The sequence below is a fragment of the Chanodichthys erythropterus genome, chromosome 8 (assembly GCF_024489055.1).
Source record: "Chanodichthys erythropterus isolate Z2021 chromosome 8, ASM2448905v1, whole genome shotgun sequence".
Lineage (NCBI taxonomy): Eukaryota > Metazoa > Chordata > Actinopteri > Cypriniformes > Xenocyprididae > Chanodichthys > Chanodichthys erythropterus.
In genome coordinates this window covers 28,293,439-28,321,348 of record NC_090228.1, presented here as the reverse complement: position 1 = coordinate 28,321,348, position 27,910 = coordinate 28,293,439, and the positions used below count along the sequence as shown (strand labels likewise).

The 27,910-nt window shown below is 40.4% G+C and overlaps 2 protein-coding genes across 7 annotated transcripts; one reads left to right on the top strand and one right to left on the bottom strand.

Moving 5' to 3' along the window:
• Window positions 1-4,340: 4,340 nt before the first annotated feature.
• LOC137024669 (patched domain-containing protein 3-like) lies at window positions 4,341-27,088 on the bottom strand. Of its 4 annotated transcripts, none has more exons than XM_067392470.1 (6): window positions 26,961-27,088; window positions 7,631-8,367; window positions 7,254-7,343; window positions 7,000-7,127; window positions 6,774-6,919; window positions 4,341-6,703 (listed from the first exon to the last, which is right to left on the bottom strand). In XM_067392470.1, the coding sequence occupies exons 2-6, from the start codon at window positions 8,318-8,320 to the stop codon at window positions 5,049-5,051; spliced, it is 2,709 nt and encodes a 902-aa protein (XP_067248571.1). In that variant the 5' UTR covers window positions 8,321-8,367; window positions 26,961-27,088; the 3' UTR covers window positions 4,341-5,048. The 4 variants fall into 4 exon arrangements, with proteins under 4 accessions (XP_067248571.1, XP_067248574.1, XP_067248572.1 ...); XM_067392473.1 differs by having other exon boundaries at window positions 7,257-7,343; XM_067392471.1 differs by having other exon boundaries at window positions 7,631-8,505; window positions 26,961-27,062.
• LOC137023999 (uncharacterized) lies at window positions 12,734-17,255 on the top strand. Of its 3 annotated transcripts, XM_067391148.1 has the most exons (3): window positions 12,734-15,408; window positions 15,519-15,599; window positions 15,839-15,864. In XM_067391148.1, exon 1 carries the CDS (start codon window positions 13,002-13,004, stop codon window positions 15,024-15,026), a length of 2,025 nt encoding a protein of 674 aa, XP_067247249.1. In that variant the 5' UTR covers window positions 12,734-13,001; the 3' UTR covers window positions 15,027-15,408; window positions 15,519-15,599; window positions 15,839-15,864. The 3 variants fall into 3 exon arrangements, with proteins under 3 accessions (XP_067247249.1, XP_067247247.1, XP_067247248.1); XM_067391146.1 differs by having other exon boundaries at window positions 15,519-17,255; XM_067391147.1 differs by adding an exon at window positions 16,040-17,255 and having other exon boundaries at window positions 12,734-15,940.
• Window positions 27,089-27,910: the final 822 nt, after the last annotated feature.

The window sequence follows — 27,910 nt, the reverse complement described above, 5'->3', positions numbered from 1 at the left end:
GGCCTTGGTGGCGCAGGTGTCCGAGCTCACCCAACAGTTCCAGCTTCTACGTGGTCCCGCTGCGCCGCCCACACCAGTTTTTGCAGAGCTTTTCTAACACAATGTGCTATGCATTTTGCTCTACAACCCAGAACTTTCAGCACGGAGCGAAGCAAAGTGGCGTTTGTTCTGACGCTGTTGACGGGGAGGGCGTCGCTATGGGGGACGGCGGTGTGGGAGAATCAAGACCCGTGTTGCGCCTCGTTCCAGACACTCTCTGCGGAAATGAAGCAGGTGTTCGACCGGTCTGTTGCTGGCAGAGAAGCGGCCAGAATGTTGGCAGAGATTCGTCAGGGAGAGAGATCGGTTTCTGACTTTTCCATTGAGTTTCGAACCCTGGCGGCAGAGTGTCAATGGAACGAGGAGGCGCAGTGGGACATGTTTCTGCATGGGTTGCTTGACCGTGTTCAGAAGGAGATTTATGCGCTGGATTTACCTACTTCACTGAACGGATTTATTGAGCTGGCTTTGAGAGTGGATGCTCAACTGATCAGGGTCGAGCGACAAGTTCTACCCAACCGTATCGCTGGAGGAATGGAGAGCGCACATTCCAGTGGTGGAGACGCGGTCAGCCCTGTTCACGATCACGAACCCATGCAGGTGGGTAGAGCTCGGCTTTCCTGGGAGGAGAGGGAGAGGCGGAGATCTCAGGGCCTTTGCCTCTACTGTGGGGGAGCTGGCCACTACGCTTACAACTGTCCGGTAAAAGGTCAAGCCCGGTAGTAAGTATGAGGCTACTATCGGGTGGGATCTCCGCCGAAAAGACCTCATCTACATCAACGCTCCTCCCGGTAAGACTGAGATGGTCCATCAACACTCACGACTGTCAAGCACCATCTTGATTCACCACTGAAGAAATCACTCTCATCACTTCAGGCAACCACTCTGTGGTCACTTCATTTTTTGTTTTTTATTCACCTCTCACACCCATCATCCTCGGTCATCCTTGGCTCACTAAACACAACCCCAAAGTGGACTGGATACAGAATTACATTGTGGCCTGGAGCAATAAATGTCATGAGTCTTGTCTTGTGTCTGCTTGTCCGTCTGTCTCTGTTTCTGTTTTGCAGGAGGAAACAGTAGATTTTTCTAACGTGCCACCTGAGTACCGCGACCTGAAGGAGGTGTTCAGTAAGTCTAGGGCTGCTTCTCTCCCTCCGCATCGTCTCTATGACTGTGCCATAGAGTTATTGCCAGGTAAATCTCTGCCTAAAGGCAAGTTATATTCACTTTCTGTTCCGGAAAGGGAGGCTATGGAGAAATATATTTCTGATTCACTAGCAACGGGGTTCATCCGTCCTTCCTCTTCTCCAGCGGGGGTGGGATTCTTTTTTGTGGGTAAAAAGGATGGATCTCTGCGACCTTGTATTGACTACCGGGGGCTGAACAACATAATGGTAAAGAATGCTTATCCTTTGCCGTTGATGTCTTCAGCATTCGAGAGGTTGCAGGGAGCGTCAATATTCACAAAATTGGATTTAAGGAATGCTTATCATTTGGTCCGCATCAGGGAGGGGGATGAATGGAAGACCGCTTTTAACACCCCTAGGGGGCACTTTGAATATTTGGTTATGCCGTTCAGGCTGTCCAACTCCCCGGTGGTCTTCCAGGCACTCGTCAATGACTTGCTGCGAGATATGGTCGATCATTTCATATATGTCTACCTGGATGACATATTGATTTTCTCCTCATCTCTCCAGGAACACGTGCAGCACGTTCGACGAGTTCTTCAGAGGTTGCAAGTGAATGGACTTTTTGTCAAGGCGGAGAAATGCGCTTTTCATGCACAGTCTGTTCCTTTTTTAGGGTACATCGTGTCGACTGAGGGAGTGCGCATGGATCCTGAGAAGGTTAAGGCTGTGGTGGATTGGCCAAGTCCAGATTCCCGTAAGGCCCTACAGAGGTCGCGCCTCTGATTGCCTTGACCTTCCCCAGAACTACATTCAGGTGGTCAGACACAGCCGAGGCTGTGTTTGCCAAACTGAAGGGTTGCTTTGTTTCAGCCCCCATTCTCATTGCCCCTGATCCTTCACGGCAGTTCGTGGTGGAGGTCGATGCATCAGAGGTGGGGGTAGGTGCAGTGTTATCCCAGCATTCTCCCACAGATGACAAGATGCACCCTTGCGCGTTTTTTCACATCGGTTATCCCCTGCTGAACGTAATTATGACATTGGTAACCGGGAGTTGCTGGTGGTCAAGCTTGCATTGGAGGAGTGGCGTCACTGGTTAGAAGGTTCAGGGGTGCCTTTTATTGTATGGACCGACCACAAGAATTTGGAATATATTAGAACTGCTAAAAGATTGAAATCCAGGCAGGCTTGGTGGGCACTTTTTTTCCGGACGTTTTGATTTTACTCTCTCGTACCGCCCGTGTTCTAAGAACATCGAACCTGATTCTTTGTCGCGCATCTTTGATCGTTCCGAACGCCCGTCTACTCCCGAGTGCATTTTACCTGAGACTTTAGTTGTCTCCACACTCACATGGGAGGTCGAATCGAAGGTCAAGACGGCCTTAGAAAGGGTAACGCCTCCGCCCGGGTGCCCACCGAATCGGTTATTCGTGCCAGAGGGATTACGGTCCATGGTCATCCAGTGGGGACATTGTTCTAATGTGGCTTGTCATCCAGGAGTTAAACACACTAAATTTCTAGTTCTAGTCTCTCCCAAGGTTACATGGTAGTTTTGACCGTGGTGGACCGATTCTCGAAGGCGGCTCATTTCATTCCCTTGCCCAAATTACCATCAGCCAAGGAGACAGCGTTGATAGTCGTTAACCACGTCTTTCGTCTACATGGCCTCCTTATGGACGTGGTTTCCGACAGAGGACCCCAGTTTGTGTCCAAATTTTGGCAGGAGTTTTGTAGATTGCTGGGTGTGACTGTCAGTCTGTCCTGAGGAGCAATGGTCATTGGCCAGTGTCGTCCACGGGCCTATCGCCATTTGAGTGTAGCATAGGTTACCAGCCATCTATTTTTCCTAGTCTGGAATCCAAAGTCGCGGTCCCCTCCGCTTGGACTAGAGCCCGAGAGACTCTTCTCCAAGTGAGGGAGTGCACCAAGGCCAAAGCCGATCGCCACCGGTCAAGGCCTCCCGTATATGTCGTTGGTCAAAAAGTGTGGCTTTCTACCAGGACCATTCCTCTCCGATCCGTTTCTAATAAACTTGCTCCCAAATTTATTGGTCCGTTCACTGTCACCAAGATCATTAGTCCAGTGGCAGTCCACCTCAAACTGCCTCCGGCGTACAGGAGGATTCATCCCGTCTTTCATGTATCCAAAATAAAACCCGTGTTTCATTCTAGCATTAATCCACCAGCCCTTGTTCCCCCACCGCCACGACTCGTAGATGGGGAACCAACTTATGCGGAGGGGACGCGGATTTCAGTACTTGGTGGACTGGGAAGGTTACGGTCCGGAGGAAAAGAGTTGGGTACCTGCCAGAGACATCCTGGATCACACCCTTATCGATGATTACAATCGACAGGTAAGGGAGTCGGGGAACGCCAGGAGGCATTCCTAGGAGGAGGGGTACTGTCACAGTTTATGAATGCATGGTTTTCCTTCTTGTCGCGTGTCTTTGTTGTGGTGTGGGTGTGTGTGTGTGTGTGTGTGTGTGTGTTTGTAGGCGTGCCCAGGCCACGTGGATCATCAGTGGCTTCAGCTGCCACGTATCACAACACCAGCTGCAGCTCATTTACTCACCCTTCATAAGATCACTCAATTCTCATCTCCTTTGTCAGATCGTTGTTTGGTGTCTCTGTGCTGTGTGTCCCATCCCGTTCCTGTTGGCGTTCCAGTCTTGTGCTTCCTGTTCCAGTTCGGTGTCTTCGTGAGTTCGTTCTATGTCTGGATCTGGATTTCACTCTTCACCAGCACGCTTCATCACTTCGACACACCTAATCCCAGCTGACAATCTCAGTCCCTGCGCCATCCTTGGATTCTCATTCAGTGACTTTCTACTTTTCAATAACTTCAATAAACATGTTAACTTGCTATTGCTTCCTGTGATCAATCATGACATTAGTAGGTGTGACCATGGAAAACATGTTGCAGAGATAAAATAGGATCATTGATTTTTGCAATTAATTATATCTTTATTTTTGCAATTCTTTTTTTTTCTTTTGCAATTCTTTTTTTTTGCAAAACAACTTTTTTTTTTTTTGCTCAATACTTTATTTTCCTATACTTTATTCTTTTGCAACGATATATGGCTTTAAATTGACTCCATAACGTTGTTGTCAAAGTTAGTATTGTGTCTTTATGTATGGTCAGACACTTGTGTGTTATATTATTAACATTTTACCAAAATCAGCTCAAATGGAGTTAGGAGGTTTTTTTATCAGTGAATGTTTTACATTTCTAGATGTATAAGGCAGTAAGTGCAAGTTATCAACTTACAGTTCACAAAGGTTATTATAGCTATATGTGGGCACTTTGTTTTTACTGTCATTTAATATATTTGACTAAAAGCTTGTTATAAAAGACAAAGTGTTACGCACAGGCTGTATTGGCAATGACTGACAGAAAATACCAGACAAAGATACTTTTCTCCTCAAACACACAAGACCTTTACACACATTGTGTTTTAAATAAAGAAAACACTGTCCTAATATAAAGAACCAGTTTTTTATTTACCCTTACACTGCCAACAAGCAGAGACAGCAGAGAATATAAGCGGCAGAGGTGTTTATGCATTCGTGCAAATACTGTCATAAATTACTCACTCTTTCACTTCAGTGACAGTTACGCTGTTCTTTTAATTCCAAACATAAATTCCCAGTGTTTAGTAATGTGGTTTAATCAATGTACTTGAGCGTAGCTGGATTACAAAAGTGAAGTTGTGTTAGTATAGATGTGCAAATTAAACAGAACTGCATTGAAAATAATACTGATAACAAGGATGAAAATAATACTGATAACAAGGATGAAAATAAAAAGATAAACTTGATTAAATACACAAAATACTAGAGCACAACAGTATATTGAGAAATTCACCTTGAATAATAAATTCTACAGGTGAATTTTTTCAGAAAAGTAACAGTCAGGATCAGCAGACTCGTTCTGGCTCACAAGTGTATGGTGAGTAAAAGCAGTCATGTCGTTTTGCGTCGGAAGATTTGTTTTGTTTTTTTCTTGACTGCTACTACAAGTGCTGAGGAAGGTCAGGAACACCGGTATGAACACAAGGCCATGGACGGCCCCAAACAGAATGACTAAGAACATGATTTTGAAGAAGGTCCTGAAGATGTAGCTTTTGGCAGCCGAGAGCACCACCACTCCTGCGATAGTGGACACGGCCCCCTGAATGATGGGATAGCCCAGTTTAGTGAGGGCATCCGTGGCTTTCTCATTCGCTGAGGATTTTTCACTTGACACAAAAGCATAGCATATGTGAGCAGAGAAGTCGACAGAAAACCCGATACAAATCACAAGATTAATCATAGATACGGAGTCTAAACTAACATCCCACAATGCCATGAATCCGGCCACTCCCACAATGACAGATGCAATAGAAATAGTCACCCAGAGAGAGCAGAGAGGGTTTGGGATCAACAGGAGTGAAATGACTAACATTGCACATGTAGCGACCACTAAGTTTTGGATTGTATTGCTGATGATGACAGCATACTGGTCGAAATAGATAAAAGCAGCGTGGTACACTATCAAATCAACGGGCGTCTGCAACTTCCCACATTTTTCTGCGGTATCTCTAAATGCATTCAGCATGTTCTTCTCATCGATCGCTGTGCGGATGTTCACAGTCGGAATGAACATTCGTGATGCATGAATTTGACTGTTAGTGAAATTAACATCTCGACTAAATCCAGACTGATTAAGAAATGCAGTTAAATAGCTTTTGAATCGCATTTCATCGTCTAAATTGACACCTGCTCTCTGTCCAAACTGCATGTATGCACTCAGCCAAGAAACAGGCGGAATGCCTGAACGAGCCATTGTCAGATTCTGAAAGTTTTCCAAACACAAGTCGAGACTTTTGCGAGCAGTTGGGTTCCAGTACTGAAATTCTTCATCCTTTATAACTAACATGACATTGGGACCGTAGGAAGAGAAGAATTCATCTTCTTTGTCATAGTAACTACCAACATATGAGCCGTCTGCTGCTAAATGTTTCAGATCTAGACCTTCCTGCATTTGGAAGCATCCATAGACACTCACTGCCAAATACCCGGCATAGATCACACACACAAGCGTCTTAACCCACGCTCTCGTCAGAAAAGGGCCGTAATACTTTTTAAAGAATGAATCCACTGGCATTTCAAATTCCTTCTGTGTGATTTTATCATACGCCCCACCGACACAACAACCTCCACCATCACCAGTGGCTTCTGGGACTTTCATGCAGGTCAGCCAGTGCCTGTTGCCTTTCTCTCTCCGTCCGTTTAGTGCGAGACACGCGCCGAAGAAGGTGATGTTGAAGATGTAGCAGAAGAGAAGAGCTGTGCTGGTGTACATGCAGAAAGACTGGACTGAGCGGAAGGGCGTCATGAGGCCGATGTAGAAAGCCAGAACATCTGTCAGCGTGGTGATAGTGATGGACACGCCGGCCTCTTTATACGTTTCTGCTAAACGAACCTCAACAGCTTTATTAACTTCAGTCTTCTGCCAGCAGGAGATCATAATGAACATGTCATCTACACCAATACCTGGAGGAAAACAGAGACAGTGAGCCTCAGCTGTGAGACACCTACTAGGTGATGAAATGAATGAACTTACCAAGGATGAGAAAGGGGGCTGAGGCCACGGTCATGGCAAACGGCATCCCGCAGAACAGCAGCAGTCCAAAGCTGGCCAACACGGCCAAACCAGCGGAGACGACGCCGAACGTGGCCACCCACACCTTCGTCCTGACACTGTCTAACCTGTGGAAGGAGAAGAGGGATAAATGACATAGCTAGTGAGAGACACATGTGATAATGTGATTATTTTTAAGTCTTTATACCTTGAACAGGACATAATTGAAATGGTAATGGCCAGGTTATACGTAACAGAGAAGAGGGGGATGATGGAGTCTGAATTGGTCTCGAGCTCTTTCTGTCTTGATACTGATGTAAAGTAAGACACATGGACCTGTAGAAATGAAGAAGAAGAAGAAGAAGAAATACAGTAATAAAACAATGTTCCGTATAAATACTGTATACATAAATGTGTTTCATTGAGTGGATTCACAATGCAGAACTAATTATTATAAATTACGACAGGACATGGTGTGGTTTGACAGGAGAAGGGTTTGTGTGTCGTCTCGCTGTTGGAGAGATGCAGAGCAGCTGGTATCATGTGTCTGTTCTGTGGGAAATGAGTATTGGAAGCATTCCAAATATTTTAGCATCAACATCTATTGAAAAATCTTTGACAACACTAAGTTGGATTAGTTTTTTTTATTTCAAATGCCTTTTTAAAAGACTGCAATTGACAAATTAATATATTATGAATAAAATTCAACCCGCCAAAGTGGCTAGAAGGAGTTACACGAAGCCCTGCTGAAATCCACCCACACTGTCGGTGTTAATGTCAAACCCTGGTCATTAGGTATCTGTATGTGTATCTGTACTCACAAAATGTATTTTACTTACCGTTTTCTGCTCTGTAGCATTTGAGAGGAGTTTTAGAAAGCCATCAAGCCAGTCAGAGTTTTCTTCTGTCTTCTTCTCATCTAAGAAATAAAAAAGCCTGACCGCTTTGGCACTGGTGAGCTCTGAGCTATTTGGCTTTAGCTCCACACCACCGATGGTTGTTCCCAAAAACATGCCATTTTTCATTGGATATTTTATGTTTGAAGAAATTATTTCAGTAGCATTGTAATTTATAATGTCTAAAACTGCATTTGACATGCACCTTCCCTTTGTTTTGGCACAGAGGTTTTCAAAAGTGTTTCCTTTCATACTTTTCACTCGTCTGTCTAGCTCTATAATGTCATTAAAAGCAGCTTCAGTTAATATATTTTCACCATGCAAGCCTGTGATGATCAAAGAGGCATAAGTGCCTTCAGACACAAGCCGAAACTGAGAAAACTCTTCAGATTGTGGGAAATTTTCCACCACAATCGCCCTTTCCAACTTGGCAGGTCCATTGACAGGTGTGAACTGGTCTTCAATATCATTGGCCTTCCTCTCCTGAAGAAAGATGAAACCACCTCCAAGGGAAGCAGCTACACATATAGCTGATAAAAGAAACACACATGGATATCTACCAACAACACCACCAAGCTTTTCAAATGCCAGAGACAGAGGCCTCTCGATGCAGTCTGTTTTACACTTCGCCATCCTGTAGATTCACTTCAGCAGTCTCATCCTTCAAAGCCCCAGCAAAACTGGTGAAGTTACATGAAAAAAAAATAAATAAAAAAAAAAACTTTAATAAGTTGGCCACAAAAGTACAGGTCACGTCTGTGAGCAATTGCATAGCATAAATATAAACAGGAAAAAGGGTGATGGTATGTGTGTGTGGTCTGAAACAGAGGAAAATAGAGCAAATTAGATGTAAAGAATATTACAATCCTTCTGTGAAATTGCTACAGACATGGGCATTTCTAGGATTTAAACACATCAGGGGCTGAGCCCGAAACATTAAGGGCTGAGGGCGGTGATAATATGACATGATTTGCAAGAGCAATTTTTTTTGCAGTATTGTTTTTTGTTAAACACAAAGTAACACAAATGAATCATATGTAACTTTATTTACATGTCACGTACAAACACAGAAACTGGAAAGTAGATCCAAGTGCAGCTTTTAATAAACAAATCCAAGATCATAGTCGTTCAAGCAAAGGCCATAAATCCATCGAACAGTCCATAACAGAAACAGGGAAAATAAACATACGCCAGTAACATAAAATGAAACCTCAATAACAAAAGCAGAAACAAACAGGGTATAAATAGACAGACACTAATCATCAAACACAGAACAGCTGGGTGCAATGACAGGATAAAGAGTCCAGGAAGTGTGTTATGGGAAATGAAGTGCAAGTGATGAAAACCAAAAATCCAGGTTGGAGTGCCCTCTAGTGGCAGACAAGGGCACTCCCAGTAATGATCATGACATTACAACTGTCAATTGTCTTCATTCAGTTTTGCCTCATGTTTCTTACCCCTCAATCATTTCAGTCTTGGAGGTAAAAAAAAATAAACTAAAAAATAAATCTCTCTTGCACACGCAATCAGTTACTCCACATAACATTATATATCTTTACTGCCATCTGTGACACTGCCGCCACTGCCATCTGCAAAGTTAAGCATCAAAACCTAAAACAATACTTTTCCTATTACTAATTCAAACTGCTGCTGAGGTCTATAAACTGATTATATGTTTGTTATGACTGTTACAGCTAGCCTTTAAACATTTTACATTTTATTTTCGCCAAATAGCACTAATATTCCTCCTGTTTTTGAGATTTTGAACATAAATATTGTTGTTTTTTTTATAAAACAGAAAGTCATTTGCTTCTTATGCCTTAGTGCTTTATCTTCTTTTTAGAGCTGGGTGATATCTTACGGATTTAGATCTAGTTATATTGTATTTAGGGCTTGCATGGTTTGATATGGCTGAAAACTGTATCACGATATCAGTGTTTCATATCGGTCGATATCGATAATTATTGATATTTTTTATGACCCATTTAAAATAAGGACCAGGAGAAAAATATATTACATTGAAACATTTTTATTTTAAACTTAACCTTCCTCTGATCATAATCCCCTCAGTTATTAAGACAGAAATGTCAACAACCATAGAAAACTCAAATAATTAAAATGTAAACATAAGTCTAAAGTAGGGTCATCGAAATCAGAAGCTTTGTCCCGCAAGACTTAAGTAGTGTCCCGCATTTCATTTATGTCTGTAATATTTTTCATCCCTGAAATTACAATACCACATTAAGAAATATAATAAAAACTGTGAGCATTTAAAAATAAATTTGTGCAGCCGTCATATTCTAGCTGTGAAAATAACCAACCAGCGCAATCATAGAGAGAGGTTTTCCTCTGATGACAACTGAGTGGACAGCGCAAAGAGCAGGCCTCATCAAAGTCGGTAAACACAACTACACCAGCAAGGATTTCATCTCACATACTGGATAAGAACCTCAAGAGCTGCTCAAAGATGCCCAAATCGATGATTTAAAGCATGTAATCATCCATCCTGATGTTAAATATTTTTAACGAACGGCGGCGATCAAGCGCCACACACGGAAATGGTCGAGCACCTACAGAAAAATGAGATATTCTCCATTTGTTTTAACCAATACAAAATTGCGAAATTCAGACACGACTTTCTTGTCACGTTAATATTTCATTTAATGCGGGTTCTATGGTGTTATTATATTAAAAAATGTCGAGCGCGCATCAAATGCGCGAGCAATCTCTCCACTCACAGGCGGACGCGCACGCGCTCTCGCTCACATATCACATCTGCGCGCTCAAACTTTTGTCCTTCTGCATGTGCAGCCGTGAATCTAGAATTGTCTTCTCTCCAGGATTTAATGTTGCCATAAGCGCAACATTATAGTGTGGGCACCCACCGGCAGAAACATTAATCGGCGCATATGCCAAGTTTGCCAACAAATGTAAATCAGTATTTACATAGCGTAATAGTTGTAAATTTATCTGTCTAGCGTGTCACTCCCTACGTTTCTAGGTTACCAGAGAGCGAGTGCCTTTGTTAATGCAACCAAACTTGCTTCGCAACCTCTGTTTTCTTCCGACGAAGAATAAAAAATATTGAACGTTTTATCGAACACATTTTTTATTGATATCGATCACGTGTCTGTCGCGATACATATCGTTATCGTTTTATCACCCGGCCCTACCCAGCAAACATTGGTCCGACGGCGACGTCGTGTCCCCGGCCAAAAATAGTCGCGGTAGGACGGCATAAATCGGTAAAAATATGTAACACAGAACATTTCCTAAAAATGCATTCAGATATGTTTGTACATGTCTATAGTTCAAGGGGGTTGCATGTATAATTGTTACTTTGACTTTTAGCTGCGTGTAGTTCAATATATACCCTGTTGTAAATCGGTTGTGAGAGGACGTCACTAGGTGACGTCTTTTACACGTGCATTACACGTCCATCATGACCCTCTGTGAAATCCTTGTTCAATGTGCAAAAGCTGTGATTACACCTTGGTTAATACTGCAATAACTAATTAAAGTGCACCAAGTAGTTTTTAAGAGGGTTTTAAGAGGTTGTGAATAGACGTCCACTGACGTCGTTTACACGTCTAGTCACGGTTGTGAAAACACGTCCACTGACGTCGTTTACACGTCTCGTCAAGCAAGACTAGCAGGGGAAAAAAAGAATTTTCTTTATGAAATACATGATTTGTAGGCTATACAAAGTAAATATATTTAATTTATCTTGTTTAAATAACTGATTTTTAGTCATTATTTCAATCTGTTTTATGTTGGTCTATTCGTTGAACATGGAATGTATGCATATACATGTAAAACAGATATATATCCGATCACCATAATTGCAAAAACTGTGCTGCAAAAAACATGCATTAACAAAAGATAGTAACAAATCTGGGGATATTCCAAAAACAAAGAAAAGAAACTGATGGGAGTTAATAGTATGTGAAGACACTTTTAGTTTATGGGGTAATGCAATCAAGAGTATATGGAGAAGTGTTTAAGTATTTAAAAAAGACAAGATGAAAAGAGTTTGAAGATTTGAATTATGTATTTAATTCATTCATTCATTCATTCTTAGTTAAACCATGTACGTTTCACACTCCAGACCAGTAGGTGGCGGACATGCACCTTTTGCATGCAACTCGAGAGAAGAAGATTATCTCGCGCGATATTGATCAAGTTTTCACACAGAAGTTCAACTTCAGATCATACAACCACGAGAGGAGCACGAGGGAGTTGTGTCAGTATATATTTGTTCGATATACAATCTACTGTTGGGTAAGCACATTTTGTATTATTTGATTAACGTGCATTACGTGTTTGACACAAAGGAACCGAGAGAAATGATGCCCACATGGTCAACAGAAAATCACAGAGTATGGCTAAAATTAGCTAATGTTAAGGATTAGTTCACTTTTAAATACACTTTTCCTGATAAATTTAGAAATGAAGGTTTTTGAGGAAAACATTCCAGGATTTTTCTCCTTTATAGTGAACTTCAGTGGGTACCAAACAGCTGAAGTTCAAAATTAGTTTCAGTACAGCTTCAAATTGTTCGACACGATCCCTGATGAGTAATAAGGGTCTAATCTAGCGAATAGACCGGTCATTTTCGATAAAAAATACAACCGTTTATGATTTATAAACAAAATATCGCCTTGAACGTACTTTCCGCTTCCGCATTCTTCATAACGCTTACGCTGAATGTTCTACGCCTTCCCTATTCTACTTACGGAAAAAAAAACTAAACTTGCGCCGCGTTCGTTCCGTAAGTAGAATAGGGAAGGTGTAGGACATTCAGCGTAAGCGTTATGAAGAATGCGGAAGCGGAAAGTACGTTCAAGGCGATATTTTGTTTATAAATCATAAACGGTTGTATTTTTTATCGAAAATGACCGGTAGATTCGCTAGATAAGACCCTTATTTCTCATCTGGGATCGTGTAGAACAATTTGAAGCTGCAGTGAAACTAATTTTGAACTTCAGCTGTTTGGTACCTGTTTGGTACCCACTGAAGTTCACTATAAGGAGAAAAATCCTGGAATGTTTTCCTCAAAACCCTTCATTTCTTTTCGACTGACCAAAGAAAGACATGAACATCTTGGATGATATGGGGGTGAGTAAATTTATCAGGAAAAGTGTATTTAAAAGTGTATTAATCCTTTAGTAGGCTAAAAATTATTTTGAATTTATACATGGTACACCACAGTATAAAGTATATTTAATAATACAGTCAAAGTTATTCATGTAAATTATTAATGTAGCCTTTTGAGAGTTTCTTTCAGAAAGTACATTATCTGAAAGAGATTGAAATGTTTAACGTTAGCTGGATTCGAACATGTATGTTTTCAGTAACTGCTTTAAAATATTTTGTAATTTTAGAATTGCTAATCATGTCCTCTGAGTACCAAAAGATGTGGAGACGACGAAGGGCAAGGGTTGATGCCTTAGTGGAACATGATAGCAGCTCTGAATCCGAGGGGCCAGTGGAGCCAGCCTTGGCCGGGGAGGGCAGTCCACTAGCGGAGGGATCAACATATAATGAATTACATTCTATGGAGTGCAGTAGTTCTTCCATCAGCACAGAAGCAGTGTCCATTAGGGGTGATACTGATGAAGAACACAATTATGACACAGATTCTACTGAGACAGAGTCTGAGCAGTTGGATGAGACTTCACATTCAACTGATGAAACACCTTCCCTCCACGTAGACTTGGCTAGTTGGGCTACTGCTACAAACCAGACCCACAAGGCACTAAATGAGCTTCTTTGTGTGCTCAGACGCCATGGCCATAGACTTCCCAAGGATGCTAGAAGCCTTCTTGATACTCCACAAGGAGTGCCAGTTCATAATAAATGCAATGGACATTATATTTATTATGGTATTGACCGTTACCTTCTTGAACACATTTCAAAAGAGACACTGCAAGGGCAAGTTGAACTGTGCTTCAATGTGGATGGCGTGCCATTGTTTAAATCAAGTCAAATGTGTTTCTGGCCCATTCTTGGTCAAATTCCGAACTGTCAGCCATTTATTGTAGCTCTGTATTATGGGTCCAGCAAGCCTGACCCTGTTGAGGAGTTTTTACAAGATTTCTTAGAGGAGTTGCAACAGCTCATCCAAAATGGAGTTTCATTCCAGAATGTGGTTCACACAGTTACAGTGAAGGCGATCATCTGTGATGCACAAGCCAGGTCATTTCTAAAATGTATAAAAAGTCACAATAGTCTGCATGGATGTGAGCGATGTGTTGCAGTAGCACAAATGATCGAAAGGAGGGTAGTTTACTTGATGAAGGGTACTTTTGAAGGAAGAACAGATGAGGTATTCAACCGAGCTGGATACCCTGACCATCAAAAACAAATATCACCTCTTGTTAGAGCTGGTATTTTGTGTGTGAAACAGTTCCCCCTTGACTACATGCACCTAGTATGTCTTGGAGCCATGAAAAGGCTGCTGACATACTTGTGGCGTGGGCCAGTTATCTGTCGACTGAGTAAGGCTCAGAGAGAGCAGGTACAAATGAACATTAGTAAGTTGAAACAAGCTTTGCCTGCAGAGTTTTCAAGGCAGCCAAGAAGCATGGAAGACTTGGACAGGTGGAAAGCTACTGAGCTACGTCAATTCATGCTCTACACAGGACCAGTAATCTTGAAGGATGTGCTTCCTAATGACCAGTACCACCACTTTCTTTGTCTGAGTGTTGGCATGAGCATTCTTTTGGATGAATCAGATGAGAAGAGAGAGTCCTATCTAGGATATGCACACAACATTCTGGAGCATTTTGTGGATAGCTCTGTGGATTTTTATGGACCCACCTTTCCAACATACAACATTCATTCCATCAAACACTTGTCAGATGATGCTGCAAACTTCCACAGCTCTTTGAACGAAATATCATGTTTTCCGTTTGAGAACCACTTACAGGTTATCAAAAAAATGGTGAGAAGTGGCAAACAACCGCTAGTGCAAGTCACAAAAAGACTTGCTGAAAGACAATGTACAGAAAAACATGCCAGACGATCCCAAAGTACAACAAAGCTAACCGCAAAGATGCCTGACAACTGTGTGTTCCTTATGGATAATGCAGTGGGATTTATTCAAGAGAAACGAAGCGATGGAACACTAAGGATGGATGTGTTGAGGGAAACTGACTGTGACAGTCTCTTTGAAAAGCCATGTGACTCAAAGCTCTTTAACATTATGTTTGTCAGCAGTGACTTTACAATGCCAAAGCGAATACTGACAAATAGAGAAAGCATCTACAAAAAGGCTGTGTGTCTTCCTTACAAACAGGGTTATGCTATATTGCCTCTGTTGCACAAACCAGAATGACTAGACTTGGTAATAATTATTTATTTATTTTTAATAATATTTTAACTGTTTCTTCCATAAGATTTGGAAAGGCACCTAACACACTAATTAGCGAAAACATTAAATGCACCTGATGGTTCTAATCTTTTGGTTAACGGTGGTCAGCATGATCTGACTTGGGTGTAATTAATACAACAATTAACATTCTTTTGTGTATATACAATTACTAGCATGATTGATGCAAATATATGTCCAATTGCTTTTCCAATGTTGGAATAAATGTACGGAATTTAGTGTCCTGAAAGTTAAACTCTGTCCTGTTGTTTTATCTTTTAGGTAATGGACAATCGTGGCAAAGCAAAAAGAACTCGAAAGAGGAAAATCTTCAATGACTTTGTTAATGGTACGTTATTATTTGGTGCTTCAAAATGGCATTAGATCATCATTTGTTAATGCAGTCTTTCATATGTGAACCTAAAACTTTCACACAAATTTATTTGTTTTTAAATTTAGACTTGGACCTTGAAAACGACAGTGACATGACTGACATTGAGTTAACCCAGCTTAGTCAAAGTCTTCTGCCAGCCAAAAAACGTGAGTTGCCGATTTTTATGTTATTGTGTGTCTTTAGCCTTATCATAAATATTCCCTTTGTAGAATTTTAAATTATAGCCCTTGAAAATGGAACTTTCGGAGGAAATATTTATTTGCCATGGAATTACAATGATTTTATTGCCTAGTTATTGCACATGTAAAATGTTTAAATACTGTTTTGTATTAAAAGTTCAGCATAATTGTTTGATTGATTTACTTTGCTTTTGTTTTGTACAAAGGAAAAACAGAGTCTAATCCAAATAAAAACAAACAAGCTGTTAAAAGGACTGTGTCCTATCCAGATCCTCCTCCAAAATACAAACATCCAAAACCCATGCCAGGTAAATGCCTCAATTTGAAAATACACGTAAACAAATTGAAGTTGTTATTTGGGGGGTTAATATCATTAATTACAATTTCATTTCATATCCATTTGAAAGGTCAACACAAACCAAATAAAGATGTTGCAAATTCTACAAACAATAAAAAAAAAGAAGGTATGGTAAACTGTAGAAATGAATTATGTATAGATATGCCTTAAACAGTCTACAGTTTTTTTTAATGTTCTAATTTTTCATATCTCCTCGTTTGTGCTAAAGATCAACTTTTGTGTCCAACACACTTGGATGAGACGTGCCCGACCCCTGTCTTTGTCTACCCTACGTTAAGTTGTATGTTTGTGACTGCTTTGCTTAATACTACAAAAAGAATCATGCTTTCAATAATGACTTTTATATATTTTGATATGAAACTCAAAAATGTATATAAATTATTTTGGTGTGTTTTGTTCACACAGGTGATAGCACACTTCATGACAATAAACATCAGTATCAAGATGGTGTTATTGAACTATACCCTAGAATAATCAATGACACCATGAGACGTAAGTGCTACTGATGCTGTCTGTTATTATTTGGGTGCATCCCTGAGTGCATTCCCACACTATACAAACACATTGCTTGGCTAAAAAATGCGTCACTTTTGCCTTTAATATGTCATTCTCATTTAGAGGTAAAAATGTATTCCATGAGTCCAGGTTTTGCCTGAATATCAACATAATATTCAAAAACATTGATTTAAAAAGTGATTTATTTTAATATTTTAGACAACTACGAACTTTTTTTAAAATAAATTACATTGTGCATGTGTATGTTTATTGTACTTAATGAAATTACATGCAAGGTATAATTGGTCTTGCAGGGTCACATAATGAACAGCCATCTTCCAGAAATCAGGAAACGTTCTACAGGCCACCGTGGACAACTGAAAGAGGCATAGTATTGTTTTCTTGTTTAATGTCATACACCTAAAGATGATTTTTTTTTTGGTAATCGTACAGTTATGCTGTTATTGATTCATTAATGTGTCCTTTCTGACCCTAAATGACTTATCATTTTTCACACCTTTTTGTTTTTAATGTTTATGTAGTATTGTCTACAGTCCCAAATTCTGGATTGACGCCCCAGTCCCAGAGAGCACCCCAGTCCCAGAGGGCACCGCAGTCCCAGAGGACACCGCAGTACCAGAGGGCACCGCAGTACCAGAGGGCACCGCAGTACCAGAGGGCACCGCAGTCCAAGAGGGCACCGCAGTCCCAGAGGGCACCGCAGTCCCAGAGGGCACCGCAGTCCCAGAGGACACCGCAGTACCAGAGGACACCGCAGTACCAGAGGGCACCCCAGTCCCAGAGGGCACCGCAGTCCCAGAGGACACCGCAGTACCAGAGGACACCGCAGTCCCAGAGGGCACCCCAGTCCCAGAGGACACCCCAGTCCCAGAGGACACCGCAGTACCAGAGGGCACCGCAGTACCAGAGGACACCGCAGTACCAGAGGACACCGCAGTACCAGAGGACACCGCAGTACCAGAGGGCACCCCAGTCCCAGAGGACACCCCAGTCCCAGAGGGCACCGCAGTCCCAGAGGACACCGCAGTACCAGAGGACACCGCAGTACCAGAGGACACCGCAGTCCCAGAGGGCACCGCAGTCCAAGAGGGCACCGCAGTCCCAGAGGACACCGCAGTACCAGAGGGCACCGCAGTACCAGAGGACACCGCAGTCCCAGAGGACACCCCAGTCCCAGAGGACACCGCAGTCCCAGAGGACACCGCAGTACCAGAGGACACCGCAGTACCAGAGGGCACCGCAGTACCAGAGGGCACCGCAGTACCAGAGGACACCGCAGTCCCAGAGGACACCGCAGTACCAGAGGGCACCGCAGTACCAGAGGACACCGCAGTACCAGAGGACACCGCAGTACCAGAGGGCACCGCAGTCCCAGAGGACACCGCAGTACCAGAGGACACCGCAGTACCAGAGGGCACCGCAGTCCCAGAGGACACCGCAGTACCAGAGGACACCGCAGTACCAGAGGGCACCGCAGTCCCAGAGGGCACCGCAGTCCCAGAGGACACCGCAGTACCAGAGGACACCGCAGTACCAGAGGACACCGCAGTACCAGAGGGCACCCCAGTCCCAGAGGGCACCCCAGTCCCAGTCCCAGAGGGCACCCCAGTCCCAGTCCCAGAGGGCACCCCAGTCCCAGAGGACACCCCAGTCCCAGAGGACACCGCAGTCCCAGAGGACACCGCAGTCCCAGAGGGCACCCCAGTCCCAGAGGACACCGCAGTACCAGAGGACACCGCAGTACCAGAGGGCACCCCAGTCCCAGAGGGCACCCCAGTCCCAGTCCCAGAGGGCATCCCACTGTATGTATTTATATATAATCGATATATAATATTTATATATAATCGATTTTTAATCTCTATAATAAAATGTACAATTCAGATTTTGATCTCCATATACATTTACATATATATATCTTCCAAGGGGTTTTTTCCCTCCTAGGACTTTTTTCCCAGTGCTAGCACGCTGGGTTTTTCTCCTAGGGGGTTTTTTCCACCCCTGGAAGTCAGCCGACATTGGCTTAATGTAGCACCATCTTGTATATGTTACATATTACCACGCTTGTTTGTACAGTTTTAACCACTTCCCTTTTTTTCTGTGCTTCTAATATGTAAAGCTGCTTTGAAACAATTACCAATTGTAAAAGCGCTATATAAATAAAATAAATAAATTTGACTATGTGAGAACGTTACACATCTTATTCTAAATGGATTCTACCTTAGTGATAACACAGCTTAGCGTATAAACATACATTTCTCTGAATCACTAAATTCTCTGAAGTTAATAGTTACAAATACAGAGCTTATAATATCTGTCATTGTTCAACAAGAATTACCTAAAAGTACAGCCAGATGATTTCATAACTAATGTGGTATTATACAGTGAAGTGATTTACTGTTAATATTTACACTTTCATAAAATTAACTGTTTTAATGATAATAATAAAAAAAAAACTTTTGTAAAGTTTATTGTACTAAATGAAGTTACATTTCATGTTCAATTTGTCTCTCAGGTTCACATAACGAACAGCCATCTGCCAGACGGAGAATTTATGATTCGTTCTCCAGGCCATCTGGGGCAACCGAAAGAGGCATAGTATTGTTTTCTTGTTTAATTTCATCCACATAAAGAGGATTTTTAATTAATCGTACACTTACAGTGTTCAACAATTAATGTGACATTTTTTACCTTAAATAAATTTGTATTATTTTTCACACCTTTTGTTTGTAATGTGTATTCAGTATTGTCTCCTGTCCCAAATTCTTCATGGGCGCCCCAATCGCAGAGGACACCCCAGTCCCAGAGGACACCCCAGTCCCAGAGGGCACCCCAGTGTACGTGAGAACTTTAGTCATCTTATTTTTAACCCAGTCCACCTTAGTGACAACACAGCTCAATATACACTACCAGTCAAAAGTTTTGAAACTGTACTAATTGGTTTTTTTTTAAATAAGTCTATGCTCATTAAGGCTGCATTTAAAAATAAATAAATAAATAATAATAAAACTATAATATTGTGAATATTTTCTTTATGTCAATAACTATTTTTTATTTTTAAAATAGTATAATGTCATTTATTCCTGTGATCAAAGTTGCAAAAGCTTTATATTTCAGATAAATGCTGTTCTCTTGAACTCTATACTCATCAAATAATCCTGATAAAATTGTACACAACTGTTTTCAACACTTATAGTGATAATACATGTTTCTTGAACATTAATTCGGAATATCAGAATGATTTGTGAAGGATCTTGTGACTCTTATTACTGTAGTAATTATGATAAATTCAGCTTTGAATCACATCTTCTACACAGTGGTCTGGAAAAAATAATAACAGCAATTCTTAATGTTTTGCCTCTTGACAGCTGCATCGAGGAGTTAGCTCCAGCCATGGGGTTGTCCTATCCACAATTGAGTTAACATTTTACAATGTTTTATTTATTTTCTTTTTCATTTTTTTTTTTTTTTTTTTTTCAATAGGTGGTACCAGACCCTCAAAGAGTGCCTACCCCATGTCAACCACAAGTAAGAAATATTATATGTGGTGGTTTTAAAACAATGGCCAGTTTAAACCAAGTATTGAATGACAATAAGTGTTTTTGTTCACTTTAAATTCAGCCTTGCACTTCTGTTTTCACTACCTTATTTTTACCGGAAATCAGCAGGAAAACAAAACTGGGAAAAAGTGTCCAAAAAATTTGTAAAATGTTATGCTCTGCATGAACTCAAATTGTGACTGCAAGTGTCATAATGAAGAATTTTTAATTATTCAGGTGTCCAGTTGTTATATTACTCTAATTTTTCTTTCAGAATTTCAAAGGAAGGTCTTTTCAATGTTGTTCGATTTGAAAGATCAACTTAAGCAAATAGTTGGCATTCTGGACCCTGGCAGGTCTACAACATCTCTAAAGAAGATGGATTCAGAGAGTGACCTAAAACTCTTTGAAGAATCCATCAAAGATGTTGATGTCAAGTTTATCTGTGTAAGTTTTGACATAAAGAATATGTATATATGTATTTGTATGTGTATATAGTTCCATGTATCTTTCTTGAGCATTATTTCAATTGTTTTCACATTTAGGTCCAGCAACTGTCCAGAGTTGGTGGATATTCTGTTCGCGACTGTGTGAACAAAGTTATGAACAGGTATGTATTTCCCTCGAATTGTGTAGTCCCATATAATATTTCCAAAAAATATATCTTGATTACCACCATAATTAACCCAGCCATTTATATTACTTCAAGTCAGGATTTAATCTGTCACACATCACTTGTTCAGAAGTTTTAATGTGTCTGTACTGGCTCAGACAGTCAGCCAGACTGAAAACAAGAAATCAAAACATAATTTCAGTGTAAGCAATATATGATATTCATTACTTGTCACCAAAACCTATGGATGAGGATATAGTGCATAGCACTTGTTACATGATAGATGAGTAGTTGTGAAAGTGTATGTTTTAACATTGCATGCAATTGCTACACTGCATCTTACTGTTAATTGTGATTTATTGACCATTTTTGGTTATTTTTCTAAGGTGAAGTAATCTTAAATTTCTTTCACAGAATGATGACAAATGCTCTCATGTCCAAATTTAATATGAGGGGTGGCGGCCAGCTTGGGAAAAAGCCATTTAAAGCCACACCTTTATATGACATTATTTAAGGTAAGTTGGGGAATGCGTCTATATAAAAAAAAAGCATTGTTCATTGTAAATTGATGAGAATTTTATTGGTATGCTTTATCTATTCAGGGGACATCACAGCTCACCTCTCTTTATCAGAAATGTTCATGTTCACTTTCTCACAGTCACATACCAAGTTAAGGGTCTTTCTCAAGGGCACCACAGTGGTATTGAAGATGGAGAGGGGACAAAAGCTGTTTTCCACCAACTAATCTAACACCCATTTAAAGCAGAATATGTTTTATACAATAAAATAAAATGTAATCCATGTTGATTAGCATTTTTTTGATGTTTCATTCATGATTAATTCATCTTGTTCCAAGTTTTTTTTTTTTTTTTTATGTTAGCTGTACACCATAAAGATATTTTGAAAATAAGTGCATGTCATTTAACTCAAATTTTTCATTTTAATTATTTTAAAAATAAATATATTCTCTCCCCTTAGATGCTGTGAAGAGGTGGAGCCCAAACACAACAGACTCTGAAATAGATGCAGCAATGGGGGAACACCTCAAGCACGCTCCAGGAAGAGCTGGGGGTGGAGGATATAAACAATGAGCCAAACCACTGTAATGTGTTTGAGGGATAGTTCACCCAAAAATGAAAATGTTCATTTTCTCAACCTCATGTTTCAAACCTGTATAACTTTCTAATTTCGTTTGATCACAAAGATATTTGGAAGAATGTAACTAAGCAGATCTCGCCGCCTTAACTATCATAATATATTTTTTTTCTATAATGGTAGTTAATGGGTTGTGAGATCTGCTTGGTTACAAACATTCTTCCAAATATATTTGTGATCAACAGAACATAGAAAGGTATAGAGGTTTGAAACATGAGGGTGAGTAAATGACAGAATTTTCATTTTTGGGAGAACTATCCCTTTATATAATTCAGGATTTTGTACTTGTTTTAATTTGGTTAACAGAAACCGTTCCAAAAAATAAATTGTGCTAAATCAGAACATGCTTCTTTTTTGCTTATGTCTACAAATAATGTGTTATTTGTGATGACCTTTTGTCAAGTTAAACCTCAAGACATAATTAATTGCCTTTCACGATGTTACACAATGGGTGTGTGATTATTTTATAATAAGGCTTATATATACACTTAAAATATGCAGCAACACATTTGCACGTCCAGAAGACGACACATTTAGACGTCCAGAAGACGACACATTTAGACGTCCAGAAGACGACACACTTAGACGTCCAGAAGACGACACATTTAGACGTCCAGAAGACGACGCATTTACACGTCCAGAAGACGACGCATTTAGACGTCTATGGACGTGCAGAAAAGACGTGCAGTTCACTTCCAGAAGACGTCAAAGACGTCGGTTCAACTTTCATTTTGGAACTATTTTTCAACCATGACGGGACGTGTTGGACGGACGTCTTTTCAACGGTCAGTAGACGTCCGAATGTTTGCTGGGTAATCACCACTCTTAGTTCGTGGACGAGGTGTTGAATGGTGTCCAACGGATGGCAGGGTAATGTCTCTTCACTCAATAACCCACAGCGATTGTACCCGCGATCCTGACGACAGCAGCTTGATCTGACGAGGCCACAATCCCAGCTGATGGAGGCGTATTGAGAAGACGAACAACACACGGCCCTATCCGACGACTCAACAAACCTTTTTCACACGATTCAGTAGCAGCGTTCACTGTTTCAAGTTCGTTTGAACAAATGAAACAAAAACTGTATTTAAACAAAGAAAACACGAGGGTATTCAGCTCCTACAGCGAATCACTTGTTAACCGCTAGTAGGCCTTTTTCAGCTTCACGCACACACATACACAACGGAAAACTTGTTGCGTCATGATCTATAACAAACTCGTTAACGAGAATGGAGGCTTGAAAACAACTTCATGCGTCTGTAATGCGTCACGGGTCTAAACATAACTTTGACACTATAAACTACCCGAAATATCAACGCATTTTTCATCAGTGCGTCACAGCTCATTTCACTGTCTCACCGTTCTCTCTTCACGCGCATGCGGCGGATCTGATCACTACTGACTGTATAGAACATGCCCGTAGGCAGGGGGGGTTCGGGTGGTTCGAATGAACCCCCCCCCTCACTACCAAAGGTCCAGATTTAAGTCGCTTTTTTTTTTCTTTTTTTTTTCTCATCATATTTTTTAATCAATGCTTGTGACAAATATTCTGGGTTGCTGTTTCAAATTAATATGATAGCCTACATTTGTAGCTGGACGTGTGTGCGCGCCGCGCGTGCAGTTCAGAGAGTTCTCGCAATACACTTTTCAAAGCAATGGTGAAGAAGCATCGCCTCTGAATGATGGGGGGGAGGGGTTTTATATATATATATATATATATATATATATATATATATATATATATATATATACAGTGTTTCCCAGGGGCGCCGTTGGCATGGGGGACAGGGGGGTCAGGACCCCCGCAGTTTTGAAAAGATAGAAGTCGACCCCCGCACTTTTGATAAGGGCTGCTTCAATTAGTCACACTATATCATCTTTTAGCTTAGGATATTTTCTTTCAAATGAGACCATTTTCACGTTTCTGTAAGCGATCCGTTCGGAAATAATCAGCTGTTTTGTCGCGGATGTGAACAGGAAATGCGCTCTCGAACGGAGAAACACACGATCTCCAAACCATCGATCAAAGCGTGCTAACGTTTTAGGACGGGTTGATGGTATATAAATCATGCCCGAACGTTATTGTTTGTCAATCAAGCCAAACCGTCCATTTAGAAAGAGAGAAATTTCACACTTTAAGGTAAGGAGGCTGATCTCTCAGGCGAGCTGGCTTGACTTAAGTTTTCGTGAGGATTTAAGGTTTATGGACTGTTTTGATTTCAGTGATTACATCTTGAAAGGCAAAATCATTGATGGCATCTATAAAAGAGGTATCTGAAATAGAAACGAAAGTGATATTGCCTCATAGTGGTGGACGCACGAGAGGAGATCTGTGTGTTTAATTGGTATGTGTATACTGTAATACTTAATTTACAATGCTTATCAGTGGCGTGCACTTTGATCGTGAAAGTAAGTGCTTTTTGCGGTCACATCGCGGTGCTCCCGTGTTCCCGATGTGAATGTGAGCTCCAGTCCATTACAATTTAGAGCGGTTAAGGCCCGGGTATACTTCATTTCCCGCGTTCCGTACAACCTTGAAAATGTCTCCTGCGCCCTGGTGTTTCCCATACATTGACTATCATGTGGCCGCCCACCACATTATAATTTGTCCCGCCAGTCTCAAAATGAAACGGAAATTAGGTCGCTTTAAATTACCATCTGATTGCGCTCTTTTATATGGCAAAAGTGGGAATCATAGAGCAAAATAAGTAGACTAGAAGCAATTAAGTTTTCGTGCTATATATTCAAATTCATCTGAAATTGCGGTTTACTATTCAGATTTCTTTTGGTTATAAATAAGCAGTGCGCTGTCATAGACATGCAAATAATACCGAATATCATTCTCCATGATTTGTGAATTAAAAAAAAAACTGATTTCGGCCCAAAGGACAGTGTCACCTTAATTCACAAATCATGGAGAACGATATTCAGTATTATTTGCATGTCTATGACAGCGCACTGCTTATTTATAACCAAAGGAAATCTGAATATCAAACCGCAAACTATCTTTACTGCGGTTACTTGATATGTAGATAAAGAGCTGTGGATTTGCATAAAATGACTTTATCTTGCTGGAGTTTATTGCTGTTTCTGAACGATGTCATCATTCTGTCTACAGGATGTCTGTTAGATCGCACAACACAAGGACTATGAATTCGTGTCACACGCACAATAACTGGAATTTAAAAAAGTGAGAAGAAACATATGATTAATAAACTGTTAGATGCAGTCAGATATACACAGGGATTTTCCATTTCGTAAGAATACAAATAGTCATTTTAAACTTTTTATTAACATTTGGATTTATAAAATTACTGTGCAAAGTTTTTGTTGTTGTTGTTGTTGTTGTTTTTTCTTTCCAAAGAATTAGTCTAGAATACTTTTTGCTGCTGAATTATATACTCACCTAGTTTACTTATTTATTTATTGGTCAGCTTATGATTATATATTTTTAGTCATTTGTTATTTTTATCTATAATGAAGTGGTGTGTTTGCATTCTGGATTGGTTAACAAATCAAAGAGTGACCATGGTCATTAGCTCCACAAATACAGATGCAGGCTTTAGATGTAGGGCTAAATTATTGCCCTACCATCACCAATAAATAACTTACTTTTATAGCACAAAATTGTTTACAAGAGAACAAATTTTTTCATTGATCTAGTCACTTAATTTTGTTCTCAGAATGCACCAGATTTATGCATGTAAATTTAAAATATACACAATTTTCCTCCGGGGGGGGGGGCATGCCCCCGAACCCCCCTAGAGGAACCGATGTACGCCCACCACAGTCTCACAAAATCCTGTGGGAAACACTGGATATATATTACTGTGGTCTTTAAACTTATGAACTGTGTATGGACTGACAAAGGTGGTACATGAGGAAGCAATTTGACAACAATGCAGTAAATATTTTAGGTGCATCAAAAAGCGTGCTCATTAAGATACCAGCAGACAAGCTAATCCAGCACAAATTAGTGCATAACAGGTCACCAAAATGAAGTATTTGAACCTCATAATTAAATACAAAAGGAGGAGAAAAACTGCAAAAAGGTCCACTTTTTGAAAAAAAGAACCCCCCCCTTTCAATAGGCTGGCTACGGACCTGTAGAAGCATAATGTTTGTCTTTATAGAACGAGTGCAGCCAAATATCTGTTGCCAGAACTATGAGTCAATTACGAAGACTAATCATGGTTTATTACAGTTTACACAGAACACAGAAGTTTATCGTGCCTGTAGTCAAACGAACATGTGGGTAAACACTACATAAAAGCGTTATTCAAAGAATAATTTACAGTGATCACATAAACTCCAACAAACATCCACATCCGAAGTTCTCTGGTGGTTTAAAAAGATGTTTGTCGAATAAGTTTGAATTAGCAATACTAACTGTATTTGTTTACGTCTTTGCTACAACATGTTTTAAAAAAAAACTATTAGCTATATAGAAATTATAAATGGAAAACACATCACCAAAGAATAAAACATACTTATAGGTTGTGGTGAAATGGCGACACGCCGGATAACAGTGACAGATAGTCGAGCCTCAGAACCAGCTCGGGAATCAAAGTCTTTTTACGAATTAAATGTCATGAAAATGATTGAACGGTTTTGGCGACAATATTATGTCTCTCTCACGACTTTATATCCCGCATAGAAGCATATATTGGGAGTTCAGTTTTTTTATGAATAAATGATATAAATAATGTTAGTCATACGGTGATACGAGCAGCTGTGCAGCCTATACTGGCTGACAGCTCGGGATTAAAACCACCCGCCGGTAAAAATGAGTGGATGTAAACTACAAACAAGCAGAAATTAATTTCTTTATAGATTATACAACCGTAACTTGTAAAGCAGACAAAACAGAAAAGGTAAGAAGCGACATTTGAGAAAAGAGCATATTAATCTTATAGCCGCAGTGGAACCAACCCCGCGTCACGAGGTTTCCGATCTGTTGCGCATCTGCCTTAGATATTCTAGGACAGGCTGAAATCACTCAGGCGCGCGCGCGCGTGCGTGTGTGTGTGTACTCATAATGTGTGTGCTCTAACCGGATGGGTTAAACGCAGAGGACACATTCAGAGTATGGGTTACGCCTTCACATCTCACTTTCACTTTCACTACTTGAACATGAGAAATAAACTTACTTTTCTTGAAGTTCTGAAGTTCAGACCCTCACCGTGACACAGCATGTGCGCATCTGACAGCAGTGATGGGTCGTTTGCGAACGAGCCGGTGTTACAATATATTCGGTTCCTGAAATATTCTGTTCCACTGGGTGGCGCTTACGCGAATATTCATGATATCCTCCTATTGTGGGCGTGTCCTTGAGAGAACGCGCAAGTGAATGGAACTGAAAATATTAGTACACGCTCCTCAAATTGCAACAGTTTAATTGATTATTTCGAAAAGGTAATAAAATATTCCTTTGGAATATATCTTTGGAGCTTTGTTTTGATGACAGTCTTCATGCCTGCAGATACTTAAAGAATGTTAATTTTGTTTAAAATATTATAATTATGATAGGAAATTATAATTAAGTTTTGTTATATTTAAAGTTTGACAAGGCAGGATATTGCAGCACAAAACCATGAAATGTGTCAAACATAACACATACTCAAACAACCTTATGTACCTGATTTTAAACAATTTCAAAAGCAGACACATAAAATAATTCTGATAATAATCATATAATTTATTTCTGTGAGGTAATACAGCACTAATGCACAGAAAAAATAGACAGCTACTTTACAAGATGATGTTATTTGTTATTATCATCACGATACGGTTTTGCTCTTGTGATGTTTCCAAATTATTCTCATCATCTTGTAAAGTGACTGTCTGTTTCAGACTGGATGTGAGAGCTGAAGTCTTGGAGAGCTCTGGCAGTGTGTGATCCGGACATGCATGAAGGCTGTTCCCGAGTGCCAAGGCCCTGTATTAATATTTACCTCAGAACCTCACATTTAGCATTGCTTCTTTTCAAGTTGTTTTAAATGTCTTTTCAATTAGAGTTACATTCATAGAGTAATTACTTCTGTAATTGTTATAACATTTAATGTAATTATTATTTATATAGGCTACAACTGGATTTGTT